At 43.1% G+C, this 22198-nt stretch overlaps 1 protein-coding gene across 2 annotated transcripts in view; it reads left to right on the forward strand.

The window, feature by feature from the left end:
* babam2 (BRISC and BRCA1 A complex member 2) overlaps nt 1–22198 on the forward strand; it is a 98958-nt gene that overhangs the window by 63547 nt on the left and 13213 nt on the right. For both annotated transcript variants that reach the window (XM_052085810.1, XM_052085811.1), the window contains exon 8: nt 11574–11673. In XM_052085810.1, the coding sequence (XP_051941770.1) occupies nt 11574–11673 (100 nt within the window). The remainder of the gene's footprint in view (nt 1–11573; nt 11674–22198) is intronic.

A 22198-nucleotide genomic window follows, 5' to 3' on the forward strand; every position in this document is an offset into this window, starting at 1 on the left:
TCCTCCAAAACTCATCACTGCTTCTGGCACTACCTTCACCAGATTTATGCCTTTGTCACGGTCACAGAGGAGACGTGTCTGCAGCATCGGGTATCTCATTTCCCACCTCGCTTCAACCAATTTGTGGCGAGAGCAAAAGAGGATACCGGGGATAATTTCATCTGAATATTCGTCTTTTCCTCCTCATAAAGACACGTTGGCCTCACTGCAGTGGGCTCATGATGGGATTTTATAACATGGCACAAGTACATTCTGCACCCGTTTAGCTTCAGCTTTTAGCCTAATCGCAGTCTGCAGCAAAAGGTCGGCCTCAATATGTTGTTGAGCAACCTTCGTCTTGCGTCACGCGAGTTCCATGATGATGATGATGATGATGGGTTGGGGAGTTCAAGTTCTTCTACTCATCCACTCGCCGTGATTAACGCTGCGCTTGACTCGTTTGTGGGGTTTGAACACGCTGCTTTCATGTGAACACACACACGTTCACAAATCGATCCACGGTGCTTGCGCGCTCCGAACCGTGGCGAGTGATCCGTATGGATCGCAGTTCAAAGATGACCCGTTGCACCATGACTGACTTGTCTTTTCTTGTCTTGGTTGATGGAATGTGTATATGCGTCTGTTAGTTTGCATGGTAGTGCCTTAGTCCGTATGTGTGTGAATTCATACATGCTTGTGGGTTTTTAATGTGAATGTATATGTCTACGATTATGTTTTTGTCGCACTAATGAGTGACTCGCCTTCCCGTGTGTGAGTTAGAGAGAGAGAGAGAGAGAGAGAGAGAGAGTGCACGCGCCAGGTATGGGCCCACACTGACCTCAGGGCCCAACGGTCTGGGCTTTCGTGCTTAGAATAATCTTGACCTGATGTTTATTTACAAGCACACGCCCCGTCGCACCAGGTTAGCAGACCTCTGCCCCTCCTCGGTTGCCAAACGCCTCCCCTCTCCCTCTCCTTTTGCAACGTTTGCTCCTCTCCTCTCTGCCGCTTGTGATTTGTCCTGCTCCAGTATCTTTACCTTTTCATCTTTTATCGGATGCTTTCCCCTTGTATTTCTGATCATCAGTATGTTTAACCGTTTAACTCTCATCTTCAACTTTCATTCCCACACATGTACCATAAAAATGAGATGAGATGCACCTATTGCGCGCAGTGGAAAATCAACCGAATTCTTTTCATGACTTGCAACCACCAGACCAGGTGTGTCAGTCATTTTTACCCAGAGGGCCTTTATGACTGACAGCCCAGACAAACGCACATATTGGTGCTCACTTAATTTCAAAATCAATGCCTCTACAAGTGTAATAATTGCCAGTTTTTGATTGGCACTACCACTGATTTAACTGTATTTAACGTTTTATTTTAGTTTACATTGATTTATTTTTTTTGTGGTCAAAGCACTTTATCATGCAGAAGAGTAAAATGTTTTTGTTCTATGAAGAACTTTATAATTAGCTTCATTGTTTTTTATCAAGACTTTCTTCTCATTTATCTTTTGGATTGGATCTACTTTATAGGTGGCCGGTTAGCCTCCACTAAATATAGCCTCTCTAACGGCAAAGCTCACGGTTTTAATTACGTGCATATTTTGGGTTTGCTGTGGCTGTGAGGGGTTCTGCTTTCAATATGCATTCTGCAAGCACTCGCAGCGTACATTGTATGGATGTTACTTTTCTGCAGTTTTGCTCAAGCCTCTCCTCCTCTGCCAGCTACATGAGGAGATGAGACAGAAGGAGGCTAAAGGCAGTGTGGTGCCGTGTTTGAACTGAAGAGCTCTGGCGCAAAAGTAAAAAAAAAAAAAAACGGTGGCTGATGGTTCTGAAGCGGAGGGGGTTGATAAATGAGGAAAGCAACAGTGCAAATGCAGAAGCTCCCTAGTAGCACTTGGAGCCAAACTCTCATTTCCCACCCTCCTCTTCCTCCTCAGTGTTCGGTTCTTTCTCTAAAGACATTTGCACATATGCATATCAAGGCCCTTTCTGAATATACCCGTTACGCGCTTTTGTGCACCTTTTTGTCAGCTGTGTGGGAGTGTGTTAATTCATGACCCGGGGCGGCTTCTTCGCTGTTGTTTAAAAAAAAAAAAAAAAAAGATTGCATGTGCGTACGAGTTAGTTATGTGTGCATGATTGCATTAGCTGTTATTCATCATGGATGCTCCTAGATTTCACATGGGAATGTGCATTTAGCCCACCTTTTACCATACTTGCCTTGATACAAATGTATTGCCCTGTTAGTTTCCCCACATGTCCTTGCTGACCCTTTTTAGTCTTGTAGCATGCTCATTATCTCGACATGGGCTCTGCTGAAGAGGAAAATGTGTCTGTCTGCCGTTTTTTTTTTTTTTTTTTCCTGGCAAGCTGTTGACAGACAGCGAGCATTTATCCAAGTTGCAGTAAATTTTAAACGATGAAGCTTGATGAATTTACTGCAGCAGCATCCGTATTGGGCTTAATGCTCTTTAGTGTCCCAATTACGGTATTTGCGACATACATTTGCATCCTTGTTGTCTGGCCATTCATCCTCCTTGTGTCTGTCTCTTTCCTTTTCCTGCTCCTCTGTCTGCTTTTCTTTGTTTTACCTGATTTTTCTTTCCAGTGCTAATTTTGCCCTGCCGTCTTACCTTTCCACCCACCCCTCAACCATCGCTTTGCCTTTTTTTTTCTGCGTCTGCAGCCTGTTTCCTCTCTCGCCATCTCTCACCATTTTCACTTCACTTCCTTTCCCTCCGCTGATCCCTCTGGCTGATCCTCAAAGGGAAACTGGTGAGTGAGTGGGACTTAAAAGCAAGAGAAGCTCTCTGCTCTCCCCAGCAAGGTCGTCGCTCGACTGAAGCACAGAGAGGAAAGATGATATATATAAAAAAATCAACACACTGGAGAGGAGCGCATCTCCCTCTCTCATTTTGTTTTCCTTCCACATCTCTACTCTTCTCTCCCCATCATGGCTGGGTTGTTTGATATCTTACTTTGACTCTCCTTCGGTGGGGGCTGGTATCTAAAGAGGGCTGAACAAAACTTGTAAGCCCTCGCAAGCTACAACATTGTACCTATGTTTCTATTCCCATTGGTTCCCGCTTCCTTCTTACTCTCTCTCGTTGCTTTTTCTTCCGCTGTTTTCAAACAGACCATCACCGTCATGTTTTCGGCCTCACAGCAAGGAAAGCAAAATATGTTGAAGTGCCCCGACAGGCACCCACATTTTTACCGGTACTGCATTGTTAATGCGTCCCATTGTATCTGTTCTTCTCTTTGATGGGACTATGTTTCTTTTTCTAAAGCAATTATTCATTTGAGAATAAAAAAACAACAACTTGTTCAATATTTTTTTTTATATAATGTTATCAGCCACCCAGAAGGAAATATACTCTGAAAACCCTGAGTTTCATGATAACAAGCGGTAACAGGTGAGGATAAAAATAAAATAAACTACAAAATCCCAGCTGCAGCATAGGGATCTGTATTTAGTTTAGTTTTTTGTTTTTTTAGATAAAGGTGGTGTTCTGTGGAACCTCCCTCATAAAAATTTATTTGTTGGCTTACTATGGCCAAACAACACATATACTAACCACAATTCAATTGAAGTTGGGATTTTGCGTTTATTTTTGTCGCTCCCCCATTCCCTGTTTTCTCCATTTGTGGCTTATAGCTCTTACTGTGTCTCGCTGGAGTCCTAAAGCTTTGCAAATGCCTTTGGAAACTTTTCCAGATCGATAGATATCAATTATCTTCATTTCTCATCAGTTCTTGAGTTTCTGTGAATCGTGACATTTTGTTAGAGCTTTTTGAGTTTCTGAATTGAACCTGTCTGGAGGAAATGGAAGAAAATAAAATACAAAAAAACTTCCCCATAATACAGGATGTTCCCTTTATAAAGTCTTGGGCACATTCGGAGTCCCCATATCTCCTTAACTTTGAATGGTAGTAAGATAAAAGTTGTGCCATTTTAAAGCTATCCATCCATCCATTTTCCGAACCGCTTAATCCTCACTCGGGTCGCGGGGGTGCTGGAACCTATCCCAGCCGTCTTCGGGCAGTAGGCGGGAGACACCCTGAACCGGTTGCCAGCCAATCGCAGGGCACACATAGACGAACAACCATGCGCGCTCATACTCACACCTAGGGACAATTTAGAGTCTTCATTTGGCCTGCCATGCATGTTTTTGGAATTTGGGAGGAAACCAGAGTACCCGGAGAAAACCCACGCAGGCCCAGGGAGAACATGCAAACTCCACACAGGGAGGCCGGAGCTGAAATTGAACCCGATACCCCTGCACTGTGAAGTCGACATGCTAAGCACTGGACTGCCGGGCCGCCACATTTTAAAGCTAATTACATTAAATTCTTTGTAAGGCTATTGATTTTTTTCTTTCCAAAGCCATTAATGGCGTTCACGCAACCAGAAAAGGCGTTTTGTGTGCTTGAATTTGCAAAAACTGAATCATGGACTGTTGTTCAACGTGCATTTCATAGTGAGATGGCATAGTAAATTCATAACGGATTGGTCCTTATACCGAGCTAAAAGAACAGGATGCCCCTCCACTTCAGAAGATGTGATTGAAAAAGTTCGAAATGCTTTCCAGCGGAGCCCCCATAAATCGATCAGAAGAGCCAGTCGGGAACACACCATATGATTTCGTTTTGTGGGGATTTGTGAAAGGATCGGTCTATGTGCCCCCTATTCCAAGAGACGTGGATGAGCTGAAGGCTCCATTGACCATGCAACGCTGGGACGCTTTTGGCAAGAATTTGACTATCAGCTTGATGTGTGTCGTGTGACCAATGGTGCTCACATTGAACATCTTTGAACATTCCATGTAAAAATTGAGATTACAACCTTTCTGAATTCACCAGATGCGTTTTTATAGCCTTAATAGTTTCCGAGATATTCAATGTCAAAATGTGCCCAAGACCTTTGGAACACTCTGGATAAAAAGACAAACTTTTATATCCTTTTAAGTTGTGTTTGTGTAATCTTTTGAAACCCAGTACACATGAGAGTAATATATCCACAATTTTGCATACTGTAGGTTGCGCTCACTTTGTGGACATCTAAACACATCTTTGAACTGATTGGTCATTTAAACGATTCAAATACTTTGTTCAAATTTATCTGTGACCCCGTTTTTGGATAGTTTGATGACTTTGGTGATGCCAATGACAACAAATACCTGTGCAATAAACTACAGTGGATATTGTGAGCCAGAACAAATTGTGGTGTGGTCACCATAAGTATTGTTTTAGATGAATGAGCAAACTATAAATAAAGCTGAACGGACGCACTCCAAAATGTTTTCGAACGTCTTGCCAAAAGAGACGATAACTCAATTGAACGTCATGGAGTTGTCAAACACAGATGATATAATGCTTCGGTCCCAAGGAAGCATTGGTTGGGTTCAAGTGAGCCATCATTCAGACCCTGAAATTTACAGTCATTTTCTTGACCTGGATGGCTTGTGTGGCTTCTGCTCCAATCTTATCAGCAAACACATCCATCTTTTTCAAGTTGACTTCTCTTTTACCTGATTGTACCATGCCCATCAGATGAGCTGTATACATCTCTCCTTCCCCCAGAAAACCTGCTGCATTGCATAAAAGAATCGAGTGGGCACCGTCTCTGCCCCCAAACCAGATTCAGGAGCCCAGAAAACTCAACACAGAGAGACAGTTTTAGGCTGCAGTGCGCTAATGTGTGTGTATCTACATTTGCCTTGAGGTGCCGGCTCGCATGTTTGTGTGTACTGGATGCTTATGGATGTGTGTTTGTGTGTACGTGCCTGTGTGTGGGTGAACCGTTTTCCGTGTCCCTTCTCCAGGGTCTCTCAAGGTGTTTTGTTCGCCTTTGAGAATTGTTGCATTTCCATCAGATAGTTTTCAAGGTTTTGTAAACATCTTGACACAGTCTGAAAATTGTCAGTCTGATGAAATAAATGCAGTGCTAACCGCCAAACCCACATGACACCACCCAACGCCATTGCAGACACTTATCACTCTCTCAGCCACTCAAGTCACCCTGTCACTGTCCCCTTCCCTAGTCTTTTCCCCTTCCTATTTTTCGTTTAGTGCATTTTCAGTCATGACATTTCACATTGCAAATGCATATCGAGATCTCTCTTATGCGGTGCGCGTTTGTGTTTGTTTATTTTCCACATTCTTGCTTGTTATACCGCTTTAGCTGTTCAGCAGTTCAAGGTCTGTTGTCGTATTTTGCGGTTTATAATGTGTCACATATTTTCAATGACAGACAGGTATGGACTGCAGGCAGGACAGTCTACGACTCCCACTCATAAATGAAAAAGCCACGCTGTTGTAACGTTCAGAATGTGGATTGGCAGTATCTTGCTAAATTAAGCAGGTGCGCCCATGAAATATCCCAACGTCATTTGGAATTGGTGTTTGTAAATCCCTTTCTTATCATAAGATTGTGCACTCTATGTTAACAGATGAATGATGATAGTTCTACCTGTGGACTTTTTGTGCCAGTTTAGAAATGTACTTTTTTTGGTCAAATTTTATATTGGCTGACTTTCATTATACAGTCAAACCTCGGATTTTGAACGTCTCTGTTCTTGACCAAATCGGATTTCGACCAAAAATGTTGAGTTTTTTATGCCTCAGATTACGACCAAAAATCGGTTCTAGACCAAATTGAATGCGCCACTTGACTCCTTTCGCCTTCCTTACACGAGGAAGTGACGCTTTCGGGTAGACGAGGAAGTGACGCTTCCTCATGTAGCGTTCCATTGTGAGCAGACATGTTCAATAAAGATTTTTTTATAAAAAGAGCGTGGTTTTGGTTTTCAAACAAATCGGTTTTCGAACAGCCTTCTGGAACGGATTATGGTCGAAAACCGATGTATGACTGTACAGATGTTTACAGAACTCCGTCAATTTCTCCTTGTTTTACAATGTACTCAGTTCCTCCTTAACATAATTACTTGATAGACTAAAACTTATTGTGCTTGATATACTAATCATCATGACTAATTTGGCAGCATTCACTCAAAACTTTACCTCTGCTGACAACAAAGTCTGAGAAAAGAGTGTTCTTTTTGTCTCCATCAAAAGTAATAATTTCCACAAAACTTTGTACATGGTTGTGGGCACTTGAAGCCTAAATGTTTAACCCTGCAACTGGGACGTGTATTTCCATTCGTTTTGATTTCCGTACAGAGGCATATGGGATCCTGGGAGGCCACCTTATTTTTGGGGGGTAATGAAGAATGTAATCTCAATGGAATTGCTGCTGCATTCAAACGTCATCTGAATTTACTCCTTTGCTTTATCTTTCACGTTGGTTGATTCATGATTCATGTCTGCACCCTCTGCAATGGAGCTATTAACCGCTCTCACACTGTCACTGTATGCACATATATCTCTCTCACACACATACACACAAATCCCTCTATAAACAAACAAGCTGAGCCTCGTCACCATCCACCTGAGTCACACAACATAATCTCTCTGGTTGATGAAGTCACAGTCAACCCTTGTCACATATGAGCATGAGTGTGTTTATGCGTTTGTTTTCATATGTTCCTGCACACTGCTACTGTAAATATGTCATACAGTAAACCGCGTTGCTTAGAGGGGTGATGCCAGGCACCACGTTTGCATGACTCCAGCCTGTGCGTGTAGCGGGGCGAGCCGTGCCGCCAGTCAAGAATGGGGACTCCAAACAGCTTGGTAAATGAAACGGTTTTCTTTCCACTCATTATGAGGCGGATGAGGACAGTAACATTAGAGAGATCTGACGACATGCAACCAAATACGAACATCACAAAAAGTATCTGGACTTGGGATAGCTCCAATCGCAGTTTTCCAAGTTTCAAGCAGTCAGGTTTTTTATTCTTTTTTGCATGCCAAATTTGTTTTTGGGAGCGAGCTTTGCTCAATGGCAAAATTAATTGCTCAGCCTGACCTGTAACTGTGTCACTGGCAGAGATGAATGACCAAAGATACATGATTACCTGTAGTCATAAATACAGAATAATTTTCAGACCATTTCAGTGAAATCGTATCATTTCCAGCGGCACACTTAGTGTTCTCCAACAGCGGCACACCGGTTGGGAATCACTGTATGACCCTGTAATGTAATCAGAAAGTCAACGAGCAGTCTTATGGACTGTGTCAGAATAATACCACGACCACTGTCACAAAAGCTAATTTCAAACCCTAACTGCAAATGGAGTTTTCCCCTTGAATATTGGCCAGCTGATTTTCCAGCGGCGGACCGGTGTTTAACTGGTTAGTGCGTCGGCCTCACAGTGCAGAGGTCGTGGCTTCGATCCCAGCTCCAGCCTTCCTGTGTGGCGTTTGCATGTTCTCCAGTACCTGCGTGGGTTTTCTTGAGGTTTCCTCCTACATTCCAAAAACATGCATGGCAGGCTGATTGAACACTCTAAATCAGGGGTGTCAAACTCATTTTTGTCGTGAACCACATTTTAGTGACCTGTTCCCCTTGGAGGGCCGTTATCACTGAAACCATATAAAAGTTCATTAATTACGGTTTATTCCACGATTGTTTAAGTTACTGTAATGAGGGGGTTGGTAACAATATGTCTGCTATTTATTACCTATGATAATTTAAAATTTTGGTAGGGATTTTAGCAAGCATCATGGAAGCTGACATGTTTCATTAGCTTTGGCGGGCCACATAAAATGATGTGGGGGGCCAGATCTGGCCCCCGGGCCTTGACTTTGACACAGTGCTCTAAATTGTCCCTACGTGTGAGTGTGAGGGCGGATGGTTGTTTGTTTCTGTGTGCCCTGCGATTGGCTGGCAACCAGTTCAGGGTGTCCCCCGAAGACGGCTGGGATAGGCTCCAGCACCCCCCTCGCAACCCGTATAAAGCGGAATAAAGCGGTTCCGAAGATGAATGGATATATGTCATTAATTATTAGTTTTATATATATTTGAGCTGTCAAACGATTAAAATATTTATCTAATTAAAAATGCAACTGTCATAATTAACTCAAATCAACTAAAAAATTAATCGTGATTACTCACACATTTTTTATCGTTTCTGACATTTTTTTCCCATTTTAATGCTCTCATCAACATGGAATCATGAATCAGTTTTCTATGTGCCAAATGCAAATATTTACTAAAATAACAATTTCGATTTTCAATTTTACATAAACATTTTTCACATGGTGCAGTTATTCACACATAATCTCTCACATAATATTACTGTCCATCAATAACAGTGAAAAAAATATTTTGTCACACAACAGCTGCTTTAACAGCTTTTTTTATGAAATCAAAACAGAGCAATATAACATTGTAAAGTGCACATCTAAGGTACACTAGTACTCAGCCTATAGTGGATTTAAACCATGGTTGCATACTTCATTTTCTCAAGTTTGCTTTCAACACAGCAGTCTGTTTCTGTATGTTTGTTGAAGAATAACGAGACACCGGACACCAGTGTTCATTATGTGCCGCTGTATTGGAAACTGCCGGCCGTACAAACAAGCAAGCACACGCACTTCCCCCGTGCTGCAGGGGCAAACCATTCTGAAAGGGGGGGGGGGGGGGGCTTCACTCCCCCTAACACAGTCAGGCTATGTTGATTGTATTGGTCCTTGCGCGGAAGTCTCTCTACGGTTTTGTGTAGACCTCATTTCGAATGACTACACTTGGTTCGATGACAACACTGGAGACATTTTATATATATATATATATATTACACACCTGCCCGGCGCCTCGGGTCTGTGGACCAGTCTTTGTTAGAAGTACCAAGAACTAAACTGAGGCTCAGAGGGGATCGAGCCTTTTCCGTTGCTGGTCCCTCTCTCTGGAATGACCTCCCACTGAACATTCGGCAAGCCTCCTCGCTGCCCATCTTTAAGCCCTCCTCAAAACTCACTTGTATTCTTTGGCGTTCGACTCAGCATGACTTAGATTTTACTTTTACTTTTTACTTTATTACCGATTCGTCTTACTGTTTATTGTGTATGTTAAATCGCTCCATGTACAGCACTTTGTATGCAGCGATGGCTGTTTGAAAGTGCTCTATAAATACTGTTGACTTGATTAAAATTAAAGATGACAGTGATTTGTGTTGTTTCATCACAGAATCTATGCGAATTGATCTTAATTCAATTTTTGGATTTTGATAGACCTCTATTTGTTCGAATGAACACTGTCTTACTTGTCTCCTTTTAAAAGAAGGTTGTAAAAGCAAAGCACATAACCCTTTGACACAAATAAGTGACAAAAAAAAATCGCTGCGTATTTTGTTCCCTGGGTCTGCATTTCCATTTGAATGATGCAACGCTATTCTTAGAACTGTGGGTGGATAGATGGGCATTATTTAGATTTTCCCTTTCACAGGCTTGTCTTTTCACTGCTGTGAGCAATTTCCAATTGAATGTTGGTTGGTGTATGGTAAAATGCACAGGCTAATGGTAATTATGTGCACAAAGCCTACTGTAAATAAATAGAGTCTCTGAAATTCTCAAGAACGGACAAGAAGCCGCCTTATTCTAGCGCGTGTGGATTTCCTTTGAAAAAGAACCCCCCACTCTCTCGAATGAGTTGCAAACAGGTTAAACCGAAGGGTGTGATGTGATGTCATGACAGAGCAGCAGATGAGGAACCAGTAGTTGGACAAAGAGGATTATTCAGACTTGCATCAACTCTGAGAGCAATGAGTCCAGTCATTGCTGACCTTTTGCTGAACTCTATGACAACGTGTTTCCCATAAAGATTTGGGTGATGACGTTAAGGTAAAACAGATGATTCTGTGCTCCACCCTCCTCCCTCATATTCCCACAATCATACTTTATTTTTGATAAGTTACAGTTCTCTGTAACTTTGGTTTGACCTCGGGTTTGCAGTCAATCAAGATTAGCAACAAAAAAAAAGTGGTCAAAGTACTGTCATCTGCCATTGAATTGCTTATCTGGGGGAATTTGTGGGATCATGACTGGCCTGTGACTAGCATTCATACTAATCATACAGTTTTTTTTTTTGTTTTTGTTTTTTCATTCCTCAAGGTATATGTGACATTTAGTGTCATTTTGCAGACTGATATTTTGTACATCCTTCTGTGGATCTTCAACAGCTATTGTCTACATTTTCTTTGCTTTCAAATGACATCTTATTATAAAATGGCCCGTGACCATCCTGCTATAATGAAGAATATGATGAAAATAGAAAGCAACAGCAGCAGAAAAGGCAATAAAAGCCACTAAGCAGCGCTTTCAGACCTTTAACTCGTCCTAGGGGTATTCCATTTTTATTTTGCCCTCAATGAGAGAAAAAAATGAGGGAGTGACAACCTCGCTTGGTTAGTCATTGGGAAATCGCAGCAGCAAAGTTCCTGAATAAATGAGCATGGGCTGATCACTAATGAAGCTTACAAGACAGATATGATGTCAATACAAAAAGAGGGAAGAGAATAAAGGTGGAAGCCCGAGTTGAGTCATTGTTTGATTATGGAATGTTTGTCTCCAATGTGAAGCACTTTCTCAAGCTAAATGGTCAGTGAAGGTTACTTTTTGTCAAAAGTTGTCTTATCCTGACATGTCTAACGACAGACTATCCTTTTTTTCTCCCCTAAACAGTGCTCTGGGCGGTGCCTCTGCACTACATATCCCAGCATTCCCTAGTGGAGGATGCTTGATTGACTATGTCCCGCAAATCTGCCAATTACTCACCAACAAGGTAAATATGTTTTCACTGTACACAACATTGTTTTATTTTTATTTCTTTAGCAATTACCATGAACAATGTACATTTGCAAGTACTGTCTACTGGTGTCGGTATCAAGCTGATAATTCCCGCTTGCTGATTTTGGACTTAGGTCTTAATTCCACGTCGTTACGAAAATAACTGAAAGCAGAAAACGTCTTATTCTGCTTTTTCTAGTGTGTCACCTGATTCAGGCTTTGACAAACTGTCAAGATGTTAGTTTTTCCCAACCTCCGGCAGCGTTCCGTAGTTCTCGTTGTGACCTGAATTGCTGGAAATTTTGCAAAAAGGTTTCATTTGCCAACCTCACACTCTAGTTCCTTCAGCTCTATGCAGCAGGCCCGACCACACAAAGGTTTTGATTGGATGAAGTTCAATCTTCAGTTTTTGATCTAAGAACATTGATCTTATTCCATTGAAAAGCGTCTTTGAGCATACCAACTCTTCTTCTGATCTCTTCCTTGCTTCTATTGTGGCTCAGAGGAAAATAAACGAAGACATTTTTGCCAAAATTTCATTGCCCGAGGTACCGGTAAGTATAAACTTGGGTTCCAGTAATGACTTGGAGCCACACATAACCAGTCTTTTTACAATTGATCCTTAAGCCCTTACTTTTGGCAGAGCCTTCTGCAGGTTCAAAGACAACGTCCTATGATGTGGTTATAAACGCCGTATCATGGGCGCATCGGATATTGTTTATTCGCATTCTTCTCAACACCGTCGAAAGTGAAGAAACCTGTAGACATTCCACACCTTTGTACAATTCTGATCCATTTGGGTTAGCGTTTTATCTGGAACAGATTTGAAATTATTCTTAGGCCTTGTCATCAGTTCCGATGTCTTTTCGCATCTTCAGTTTCTCTTTTTCCTAACCTTTTATCAATCCCTAAAGGTTATGGAGAAGTCATGACAGGGTGTATGGTTCTCTCCTTAAAAAAAGAAATACATTGAGGACAAATTGCATTTCTTGTACCTGTGTCTTTCATGAATATCGGTAGTCTGTAAATTTCCGATACAATATTTTGTTGGATTCCTTGCAATGTGATTTTCAGCAGCACCTTCGGAATGTGGCTCATTGGCTAATTGTTCGATCGTTGCCGTAGCGCAGGGTTTCTGGTACTTTGGAAATTGTTATCAATATCAATCTCAACATGTCTTGGGGAGCTAGCCAGTTTTGTAGATTTTGTTTAGGAAGCACCAAATTAGGGCTTTCATCCGGGCCAGTTGCTTTCCCTTTTTACATATATCTTAGGGCCCACCAAACTTGGCTTAGTCGACCACAAAAATTTCTGGCTCAAAACTATAATTACGCCTTTTAAAACCACATTTGCGATGCCCGTAACCATTTTTGGCCACTTCCATGTTTACCGCACAGACATTTGTTAGCAGGCGGACGCACTCAGTACGGGGACTTTCAAGGTGCGATACACTTAAATGAAAAACATGCTCAAGTTTTGGGGTCCCTGTAAAAAAAAACTACAAAGGCCCCAAAAAGTTTGATGTAATTGCTGCAAAGCAGTGGTGGCGAAGCTTAAAGATGGGAAGACAGCAAACGTATACGTGTGACGACAAGCCAGCTGGCTGACGCATACGATTAGAGGTAACATGTTTATTTTTTATTATTAGCCAATGGAATACAGGTATGTTTCTCTAGTACGGACTCATATTTGTGTTGTCCAATCATTCCTTAAAACAGAATTTCCTTATGTGGAAAACAACTACGTTACATGTCCTGACTGAACATCCAAGTATGTTAACAACATACATGTGTGACAACACAAGCAACAAAGTGCAACAATATATTGCCCAAAAACTGTTTACAACACAAAAACTGCAGTATGTAGTTCAAGTATATGAACAAAATACAGTATAACAAGTCTAGTCACGAAATTAGGACTATTTGATACAAAATGAGACGATTAACAGACCTGGTGGCTTTTCTTTCCACACACTCACTGTCTCTAACTTGATCTCCTCTCAAACACTACACAACTTCAACGAACTTTTGAAGCCAGCCACGAAACACTTCGAAGTTAGCGCGATGAAACTCGCCCTATCGAATTAGCGGTCCAGTTAGCGGAAAGATTTTAGCACGATCATTGGTAAACCATTCCAGGAAACGTTCATTTACTCGACTGTCCGTTGAGCCACAAGCAATTTACTCTGAGCATCTAATCGGATACATTCCACTCTCTCTTCCACGGTCATTACTCTTCCTTTTCGTTTGGATGCCATGATCTGCAGGACGTCAATGTAAATGAATGAAATATAATTTTTTTGCGATTCCAGTAACACTCATGCTAATAGAGTCACTTACATGTCGCTGTTTTCGATCCAATGAGTGTAAATAGCGGCACGGACACAGTCATTCCGTAGTATCCAGCGTGACTTGCTTGAGTTTGCTCTACTGCAAGCTTCCGTATGGGTTCCAGGGTCCAGGTCCCAGAACTTCCGTTGTTATGAATCGATCGTTAATGTAATACCGCAGGCAAAATTTTAATGCATAGGTTTTTATTCTGGGTGAGGGAACTTCCGTTTGACAGAAATTCGTAGGTGGGAACACTTGAATCGCTACTGGCCGCTGATTCATTCGAGTAATGTAGTAGGCTTGCGATAGGTGTCGTGGTACAGATACCTCTTCATATCTGAGGTAATACTGTAATAAATTAGTAGTGTAGCGCAATGATTGATATATCATTGGAAGGCTGGGATCATTGTCTTTTTGAAATTTCAGAAATATTGGTCGCTGTAACTCACTTTGCGATTCCGGGTCACAAATGCCTTTTCACTAATTTAATATCGCGATCCACACAGAATGTGTGTCTATTCAAGATTACTTTTTATCAAGCCTATGTTTGTGTTGACGTGCGTTTGTGCATTCATGCACATTTGTCCGTCATCTGCTCATGTGGGCGCTCTGGCCAACATCCACAGGCCGTCTGAGCGCTCCTTGGTCTCCGTAGGTTGACAGGTGGGTCTGCCGTGTAGACTGGATGTAATGCCAATGCCATTTATCCCGAGGGGGAAGTCAACATCCCTCGCCACACATAAACTCGCACACACAAAATGAATATTGCTTCAGCTGTATCCTTTCCATTTACCTGGATCCCCAAGTGAGCGAGTCCCTGAATGACCTGGGTCCCACCAATTCTTTAATTCCAGCAGCACTAGAACCGCTCAAGAGCAGAATATTTAACCCTCGTCTTGCCATGCAGCATGATTGCAAAATATCAACTATTTTGCAACTCGGATGATGAACCCATCCATGCTATTACATAGTCTTTGTACTGTCTCCCCTAAACTGACTGTGAGCATATAAACTCAACATGACATTATCTTTACTCACATTGGTCAGCTTCGATTCTCATTGTTTGAGAAGTTCGCGAACAGGTTTTGATGAAAACATTTTTGTTCCCAATTTTTCTTATGTAATCTATACAATACACAAATATCTTCTGCGGGCATCTGTAATAAAGCAACTGGAAACAGTCCCACCCCTCTTTGTTTTCTGAAACTTGAAAACCTGCTTGGAAGAAGTGTTGTCATCAGGCCAGGCCCAAAGTGTCATGAAACAAATCACTTGGCCTTTGGGCTTTCTAGACATTGATTCTTGCTTGTTTTGTCCCCCTAAGGACGTCTCTACCACTAATAAAGATCATTTCTTTGTTAGTTATTTTTATTTTATTTATTTATTCATTTTAACAGTGAATCTACAACCCCTGGCAAAATTTATTGAATCATTAGTGTCAGAGAATGTACATTCAGTCGTTTCATTTTGTAGAAGAAAAAAAACAGACCACAGACATGAGACAACTTTCTGGTTTTAAGAAACATGGAAATAAATCAGTTTTTAAAAAACGCTGATTGTCAGTAAACACTTACCGTAAATTCCGGATTACAAGCCGCTACTTTTTTCCACACTTTCAACACTGCGGCGTGTAATATGAAGCGGCTTTTTAATTATTTTTATTCCATTGCGGGAAAAAGATGGACATTTGATTTGCCCCTCACTCGGACTGTAAATAAAAAAGGTGACTCCTCCATCATACTGAAAACAAGCAGCCACAAGAGAACACATTTTACCTGTGTTGTGAGCTGCGCAGCATCGGGCCTAAAGCGGCCACCGTTGATCATTTTTAAGCGGCTGACCATAGAAATAATTTCATACATCTTTTCCCATTTATATCTATTTCAAGCCAAGCGGGCTGCAGTATTTCTCCTCATAATTACGCAAATGCGCATCAAGATCTCTCTTCGTCTGGCCTCTTATGTGTTTCAGCGTAATTTCGTTGTGCAAATGCATTTATCATGCTCATAAAAATAAGGAGATTAGAGAGAGATTTTAACCTTAAGAAATTGTTGCGTTTTTTTTCTGCGGGGGTTCAGCGGGGGACCGCGTCCATGGCCTCACCCGCAGGCGGAGCGCCTGCGTACCTGCCGCCTGCTCCAGGCAGAAGCAAACCCTCGCCTACTCATTGGCTAGCGGTTTATAATACGGTGCGGCGCATGTAATTGCAAAATTGATTTTTCTTCATAAATCTGAGCATGCAGCTCTTAATCAGGTGCGGTCTGTAGCCCGGAATTTACAGTAATTTGTTTAGACTAAGCACAGGGGAAATCTTTTGGAATCAACCCGTTAATTTCCTTTCTAAAACTAGCACTTCCGTCAGATTAGTCTTGTTAGTCTGCAGGAAAACCATAGTGATCACAGCTACGATTATCAAACTTCTGAAACAAGGTAAATCCCTGCCAAATGTTGCAAAAGATGTTAGTTGTTCACAGTCAGTTGTGTCAAAAATTGCACAGCAAAACAAATGTTGAAGGAGAAAAACTGAGCTAACGTTTTTGGCAGAACTGTGTGAAACTACCGAAAGGAAACGGAATTCACATACAGAAAATCTAAATGGATGCTATCATTAATACTAAAAGACAAAAAGAAAATGTTCCAATCACAAGTGTGGACTTTAACTGACTGGATGATCGTCGAACTTGGTGATGAATGGCAAATTGCATTGGTCAAAGTAATGATACTGGAACTTTTGTTTGATGCCGCTACAATGAGATATCAGAATCAGAATCATCTTGATTGGTCAAGTATGTAGAACACACAAGGAATTTGTCTCCTGTGGTACAGGCTACACTAGTGACATCAATAACAAGCCACGACAATAAGCAAGGACATGACAAATACGTATCAAAAGACTTTTCCGTAATGTAAGGGTACCGTTGTACAGTAGCACCACCCAATTACAGCTGTGAGACAATGTGCAAATTATCGAGCAGAGATAAAGTGATCAGTAGTTGAATACAATACTGACGGTTGTGCATTTGGTGCAGATAATCGTTGCACCACTTTTTAAAGTGTCTAGTAGCAGTATTTGTAGAGGAAGTTTAAGTGTGCAATTGTACAGAAAGTCCTTGAGGGCTTTCAAGTGTCTGGTGATGTGGAATACAGATCAGTGACAACTGTTCAAGTATATACAAAGCTGGAGCGACAGTGATCATTGCGGTAATACTGTTCCACATGGGTGTGTAAAAATGCAAAGAGGCACTTTAGATTTGCGTTTCTGTTCGGGCCACCTGTCTTTTATTGGCGCAGAATTCAAGTACCGGTAGTCCCTTAGTTTCTGTTAACTTTCAACCTGTGACTTTAACGTCCTTCTACCTACTTCCTGCTTGCCCGCCAGTTGTCGATTGTAAAAGCCCCAACTTGGAGTACACTCAACCATTTCCAACAGTAATCGGCCTCTGTGAAAATATGTTTGTTGCATGACAGCTAACATAAAATTCATTCCAAAGGCTCAGTTAGTTTCAAGTCATTTCCCTTCCTGTTGGTCAAAATAAAGTTTTGATCAGTTCTACAGTAACTGGAAAATGCATTTTCCGTTCACATCTATTTGACCAAATCTCATCAGCTAAGATTTACATGTGCAATTACTGTGACATCAGTTCAGGCTGGTGTAAATTATTTATTCCATCCATCCATTTTCTGATCCGCTTTATCCTCACAAGGGTCACGGTGGGTGCTCTACCCTGTCCTCGGGGTCTTCGGGCAGTAGGCACCCTGAACCGGTTGCCAGCCAATCGCAGGGCACACAGAGACAAACAACCATCTGCGCTCACACTCACACCTATGGACAATTTAGAGTGTTCAATCAGCCTGCCATACATGTTTTTGGAATGTGGGAGGAAACTGGAGGACCCGGAGAAAACCCACGCAGGTACGGTGAGAACATGCAAACTCTAAATTTATTTATGTATGTATTTATTTATGACAGGAGTGTCTTCATCACACACTTAGAAACATTTCCAGTGATGTTATTTAGCCACACAAATGCACACATTCACGTGTGGATCCACAAGAAAACACAACACACACAAAGTACAAACAGGACGGCAAATAGATGTGCATTTGGATGCAGTCTTGGGTGTGAGCCGAAGAGAACACCTCTAGACCCACATCACCTGTGTTGCATCACTCAATGCTCAAGGCAACAGTAAACATACTATTCACAATACAGTGGAGGTGGGAATTTTTATTTTTGGGGGGGAATTTTTATTTTTTTTATTTTTTTTATTTTTTTTCAATTGTCTTAAAACAATAATTTAAGACAATTGAAAATGCATCAATGTGGGATATTTTTCTTACACTCGCTTTTGTGGGGTATCAGTGTGACACATCTGGATTTGTCCACTCCTTTATGAAATGGTATAAAGATGTCAGGAAAGGTCGACTAGAACACCTGAACTTTATTTGAGGTGAATTAGAGGCACTTTATGAATGTTGGCAGGTGAGTGCTGATGACCATTTAACGTGATTTTGAATGTGATCGGTTCATTCTGAACATAGCCACATCCCCAGAAATAAGTGGGTGGGCTCACTTGTGTAACTTTATTAGCGCAGTTGTTTATGTTTTACCCATTCTCTTTTTTTTTCTTTTTTTAAGAACAGCATGTTTATACCACAAAAAAACTGCATTTGCGCATGTATTTGTGTCTGTGGTCTTGCTGCTTTTGAGAACAGCTAAAAAGATGCATGTGTTGTCCCCTTGTAAACAATTGATCACGGAGCTGAGTCACTCAGCATGCATGTGAAACAGCTTTTGCAAGAGGAGACTCAGATTGGCGCTAGAAAATTGCATAATTCATAAATATTATATTGAGTAACTAGAGCAGTGCAGTAGTTGCAGGTCAAAGCCAGGCGTAACTCTGTCTACATCTTTGCCATTGTCCAACCACTGAAAGCAGGCTCACTCAATGTTCTGTTCTCACTGCTATGTTTAGAAGAAAAAGGTGACGCCGATCTAGAGTCAGGCCCGATGTAGAGTCAGGCCCGACAGCAGAGCTTCATTCAAGTCTGATGGAGCCACCCACATGTTTCCAAAGCTGGACAGATTTTGCCCAAATAACTCAGTACAGTACTTTTTGGGCAAACAGGGCTGCCGTGGCCACCACAACATCCACTAGTGTAAACATAGCTTTTTACAATTGCTGTCATAGTGTGAAATCTAGTGGAATGGGCTACTGTACTGAGGTAAATTACATTGTCCCTGATGACACAGAATTAGAGTGCTTGATTTCTTGGACAGCTTGAACTTGCTTATATTGGCCTCCAATGATGTAGTCAAAAATTGAACAGGCCTCTTTGAAATTAAAGGTAGCATTTGTCTTTTAACTATCATCAAGTCAACTCAGCTTTTATTGTCAAATATGGTCTATGAGCAACCTACAGCACAAATGAAATTTCTTTCCTCTCAACCACAGTGCAACCACAGGAGAGAGAGGAGCCGCTGCGGGTACCCGCACCTCCATCAACAGAACAGTGAACATAAAATAACAAAATAATACAACACAACACATAAGACACAGGCAGTCGTGCAATTTTAACCACTTTTTCTGCATACACTTTGTTGTTTGAAGCGGTTTGAGATGAAAGAGGAGAGAAAGTGTCCTTTCACCACTGGATCAGAGACGTCATGCTGAAAATGTGCACACGTCTGCTCCAAGCTAAGTTTGAAAGCAAACAAGAAGCTGTAGTGTCATGTCTAATAGGAAGAAATTCTTTTTATTTTTCTAAAATGGTCTTAAGATGACTTAAGATATATATATATATATATATATATATATATATATATATATATATATATATATGTGTGTGTGTGTGTGTGTGGCGTGGAAGACGCCATTATCTACCTCCTCCACTCAGTGCTGTCACACTTGGAAAAGGCTGGGAGCACTGTGAGAATCATGTTCTTTGATTTCTCCAGTGCCTTCAACACCATCCAGCCCAATTTGCTGGGAGGCAAACTGCAGAACGCCGGAGTGGACTGTAGCAACCACAAATGCCCCCTGAGAACTCTGACATTTGAATTTCGCGCCGCGAGACTGATCAGCCAATCGGCGGCCCCCGCTGCCGCTCGCTACCAACCAATCACAGCCCCCGGGTGGGCTGGACGTTGGTTTACACTAACGTCCGCCTTGCTGGTATATAAATGATCGTACGTGTGCTGAATAAAAACAGTGTACCACCGCTCTTCGAGTACTTCACTTCACTTCGCCGGGCCGTCGCTCCTTACAACTGGTGACCCTTCGCCGTTCTCAACACGCAACCTTCGAGACTCAAGATGTCGACAACACCATCCCCGCAGACGCCGTCCGACAACAACCTCGCAATCCAAGCCGTCTCGGTGAAACTGCCGCCTTTCAGCACTCAGGAACCCGTTTCCTGGTTTCGCCGGGCCGAAGTACAATTCCGCCTCCGGAAAGTCACAGATCCGAGAACAAAAGCGGACTACGTCTTAGAAGCCGTCCCCGACGGCGTTTTCCAGCACGTTTCGGCATGGTTGGACCAACAAGACGACGAAATCACGTACGACTCGTTGAAAGATCACCTGCTGAAAGAGTATACTCTTACCGTCAGCGCCCGCGCCAAACGACTGCTCGCCATGCCCAGTCAGGATCTAGGCGACCGCACAGCTCTCAGTTTGTGGAACGAGATGCAGTCACTCGCCCGACTACCCGGCGCCGATCCGTCTACTGGCCAGCCTCGCAGAGTCGACCTCATGCGCGAACTATGGCTACAGTCCATCCCGTCCTCAGTTCGCGCCGCCCTCCACGACGCCAATACACTGTCAATGTCCGCACTAGTCGCCAAAGCCGATGACCTGATTACCGCGACCAGAGCCGCCGAGAAATCGACGCCGGTCGCCGCCGCCTGCAGCGCACTAGCCCCGCCCAATGTGGACGCAGACATCAATGCCGTACGCCACCGTCCAGGCCCACCGCATGATCGCCGTCAAGCTCCGCCCCAGAACCAGTGGTCCCGCGGCTACATGCTACCGTCTGGTATTTGCAGCTACCATAGCAAGTTCGGCAGAGACGCGAGAAACTGCCTCCCGAACTGCAAGTTCTCAAAAAACGCCACGGCCACCCGCCGACAGTAACGCCGGCGGCGTGGCGCCCTCATCACAGTTACGTTTGCACGATCGCCAACCCGAACCAGGGGTTCTACGTCACCGATGCCATCTCCAATCGCGATTTCCTGGTCGACACCGGAGCATGCCGCTCCATCTACCCCGCCACAGACCAAAACCGACGTCACAACCAGCCATGCCAAGTCAAACTCGTGGCCGCCAATGGTACGCCCATCGCCACGTATGGATGCCGCCGCATCCACATCAAGATCGCCAACCGCCGATACGCCTGGGACTTCATTATCGCTGACGTGAGGACACCACTGCTCGGAGCCGATTTCCTCGGGCACCATAACCTACTGGTCGATGTCGGCAACCGAAGAATGCTGAATCTCCAATCGTTCCAGTCCACCGACCTCGTCGCCCGGGTCCAAGAAAACGTCAACGCCTGTGCATTCACAACCAACGACCCATACGAGCACCTACTAACCGAGTACGCCGACGTCTTCAAACCCGAACTTCACCAGACGCCGGGGAAAGCAGCGAAACACGGAATCTTCCACCATATCGAGACAAAAGGACCACCCGTCTATTCCAAGTTCCGACGCCTCTCGCCCGACAAACTCAAGGCCGCCAAACAAGCTTTCGCCGAAATGGAAAGGATGGGACTCTGCAAGAAAGCATCCAGTCCATGGGCATCACCGCTGCACATGGTAAAAAAGACTGACGGTTCATGGCGGCCGTGTGGAGACTACCGCCTGCTGAATGTGAAGACGGAACCGGATCACTATCCCCTACCCAACATCGCGGACATCACCAACGAGTTGGACGGCGCCAGATACTTCACGAAACTGGACCTCTTGAAAGGTTATTTTCAAGTTCCCGTCCACGAGCCCGACGTCCCCAAAACAGCGATCATCACGCCGTTCGGCTCCTACGTCTTCTACTACTCAACGTTCGGTCTTCGCAACTCCGGCGCCACCTTTCAACGCCTCATGGACAGCATCCTCGGCGAACTGTCGTACTGTGTATGTTACGTCGACGACATCCTCATCCATTCGAAGACGAAGGCAGAACATCACGAC

The sequence above is a fragment of the Hippocampus zosterae genome, chromosome 14, assembly GCF_025434085.1.
Source record: "Hippocampus zosterae strain Florida chromosome 14, ASM2543408v3, whole genome shotgun sequence".
In the NCBI taxonomy this organism is placed as follows: domain Eukaryota; kingdom Metazoa; phylum Chordata; class Actinopteri; order Syngnathiformes; family Syngnathidae; genus Hippocampus; species Hippocampus zosterae.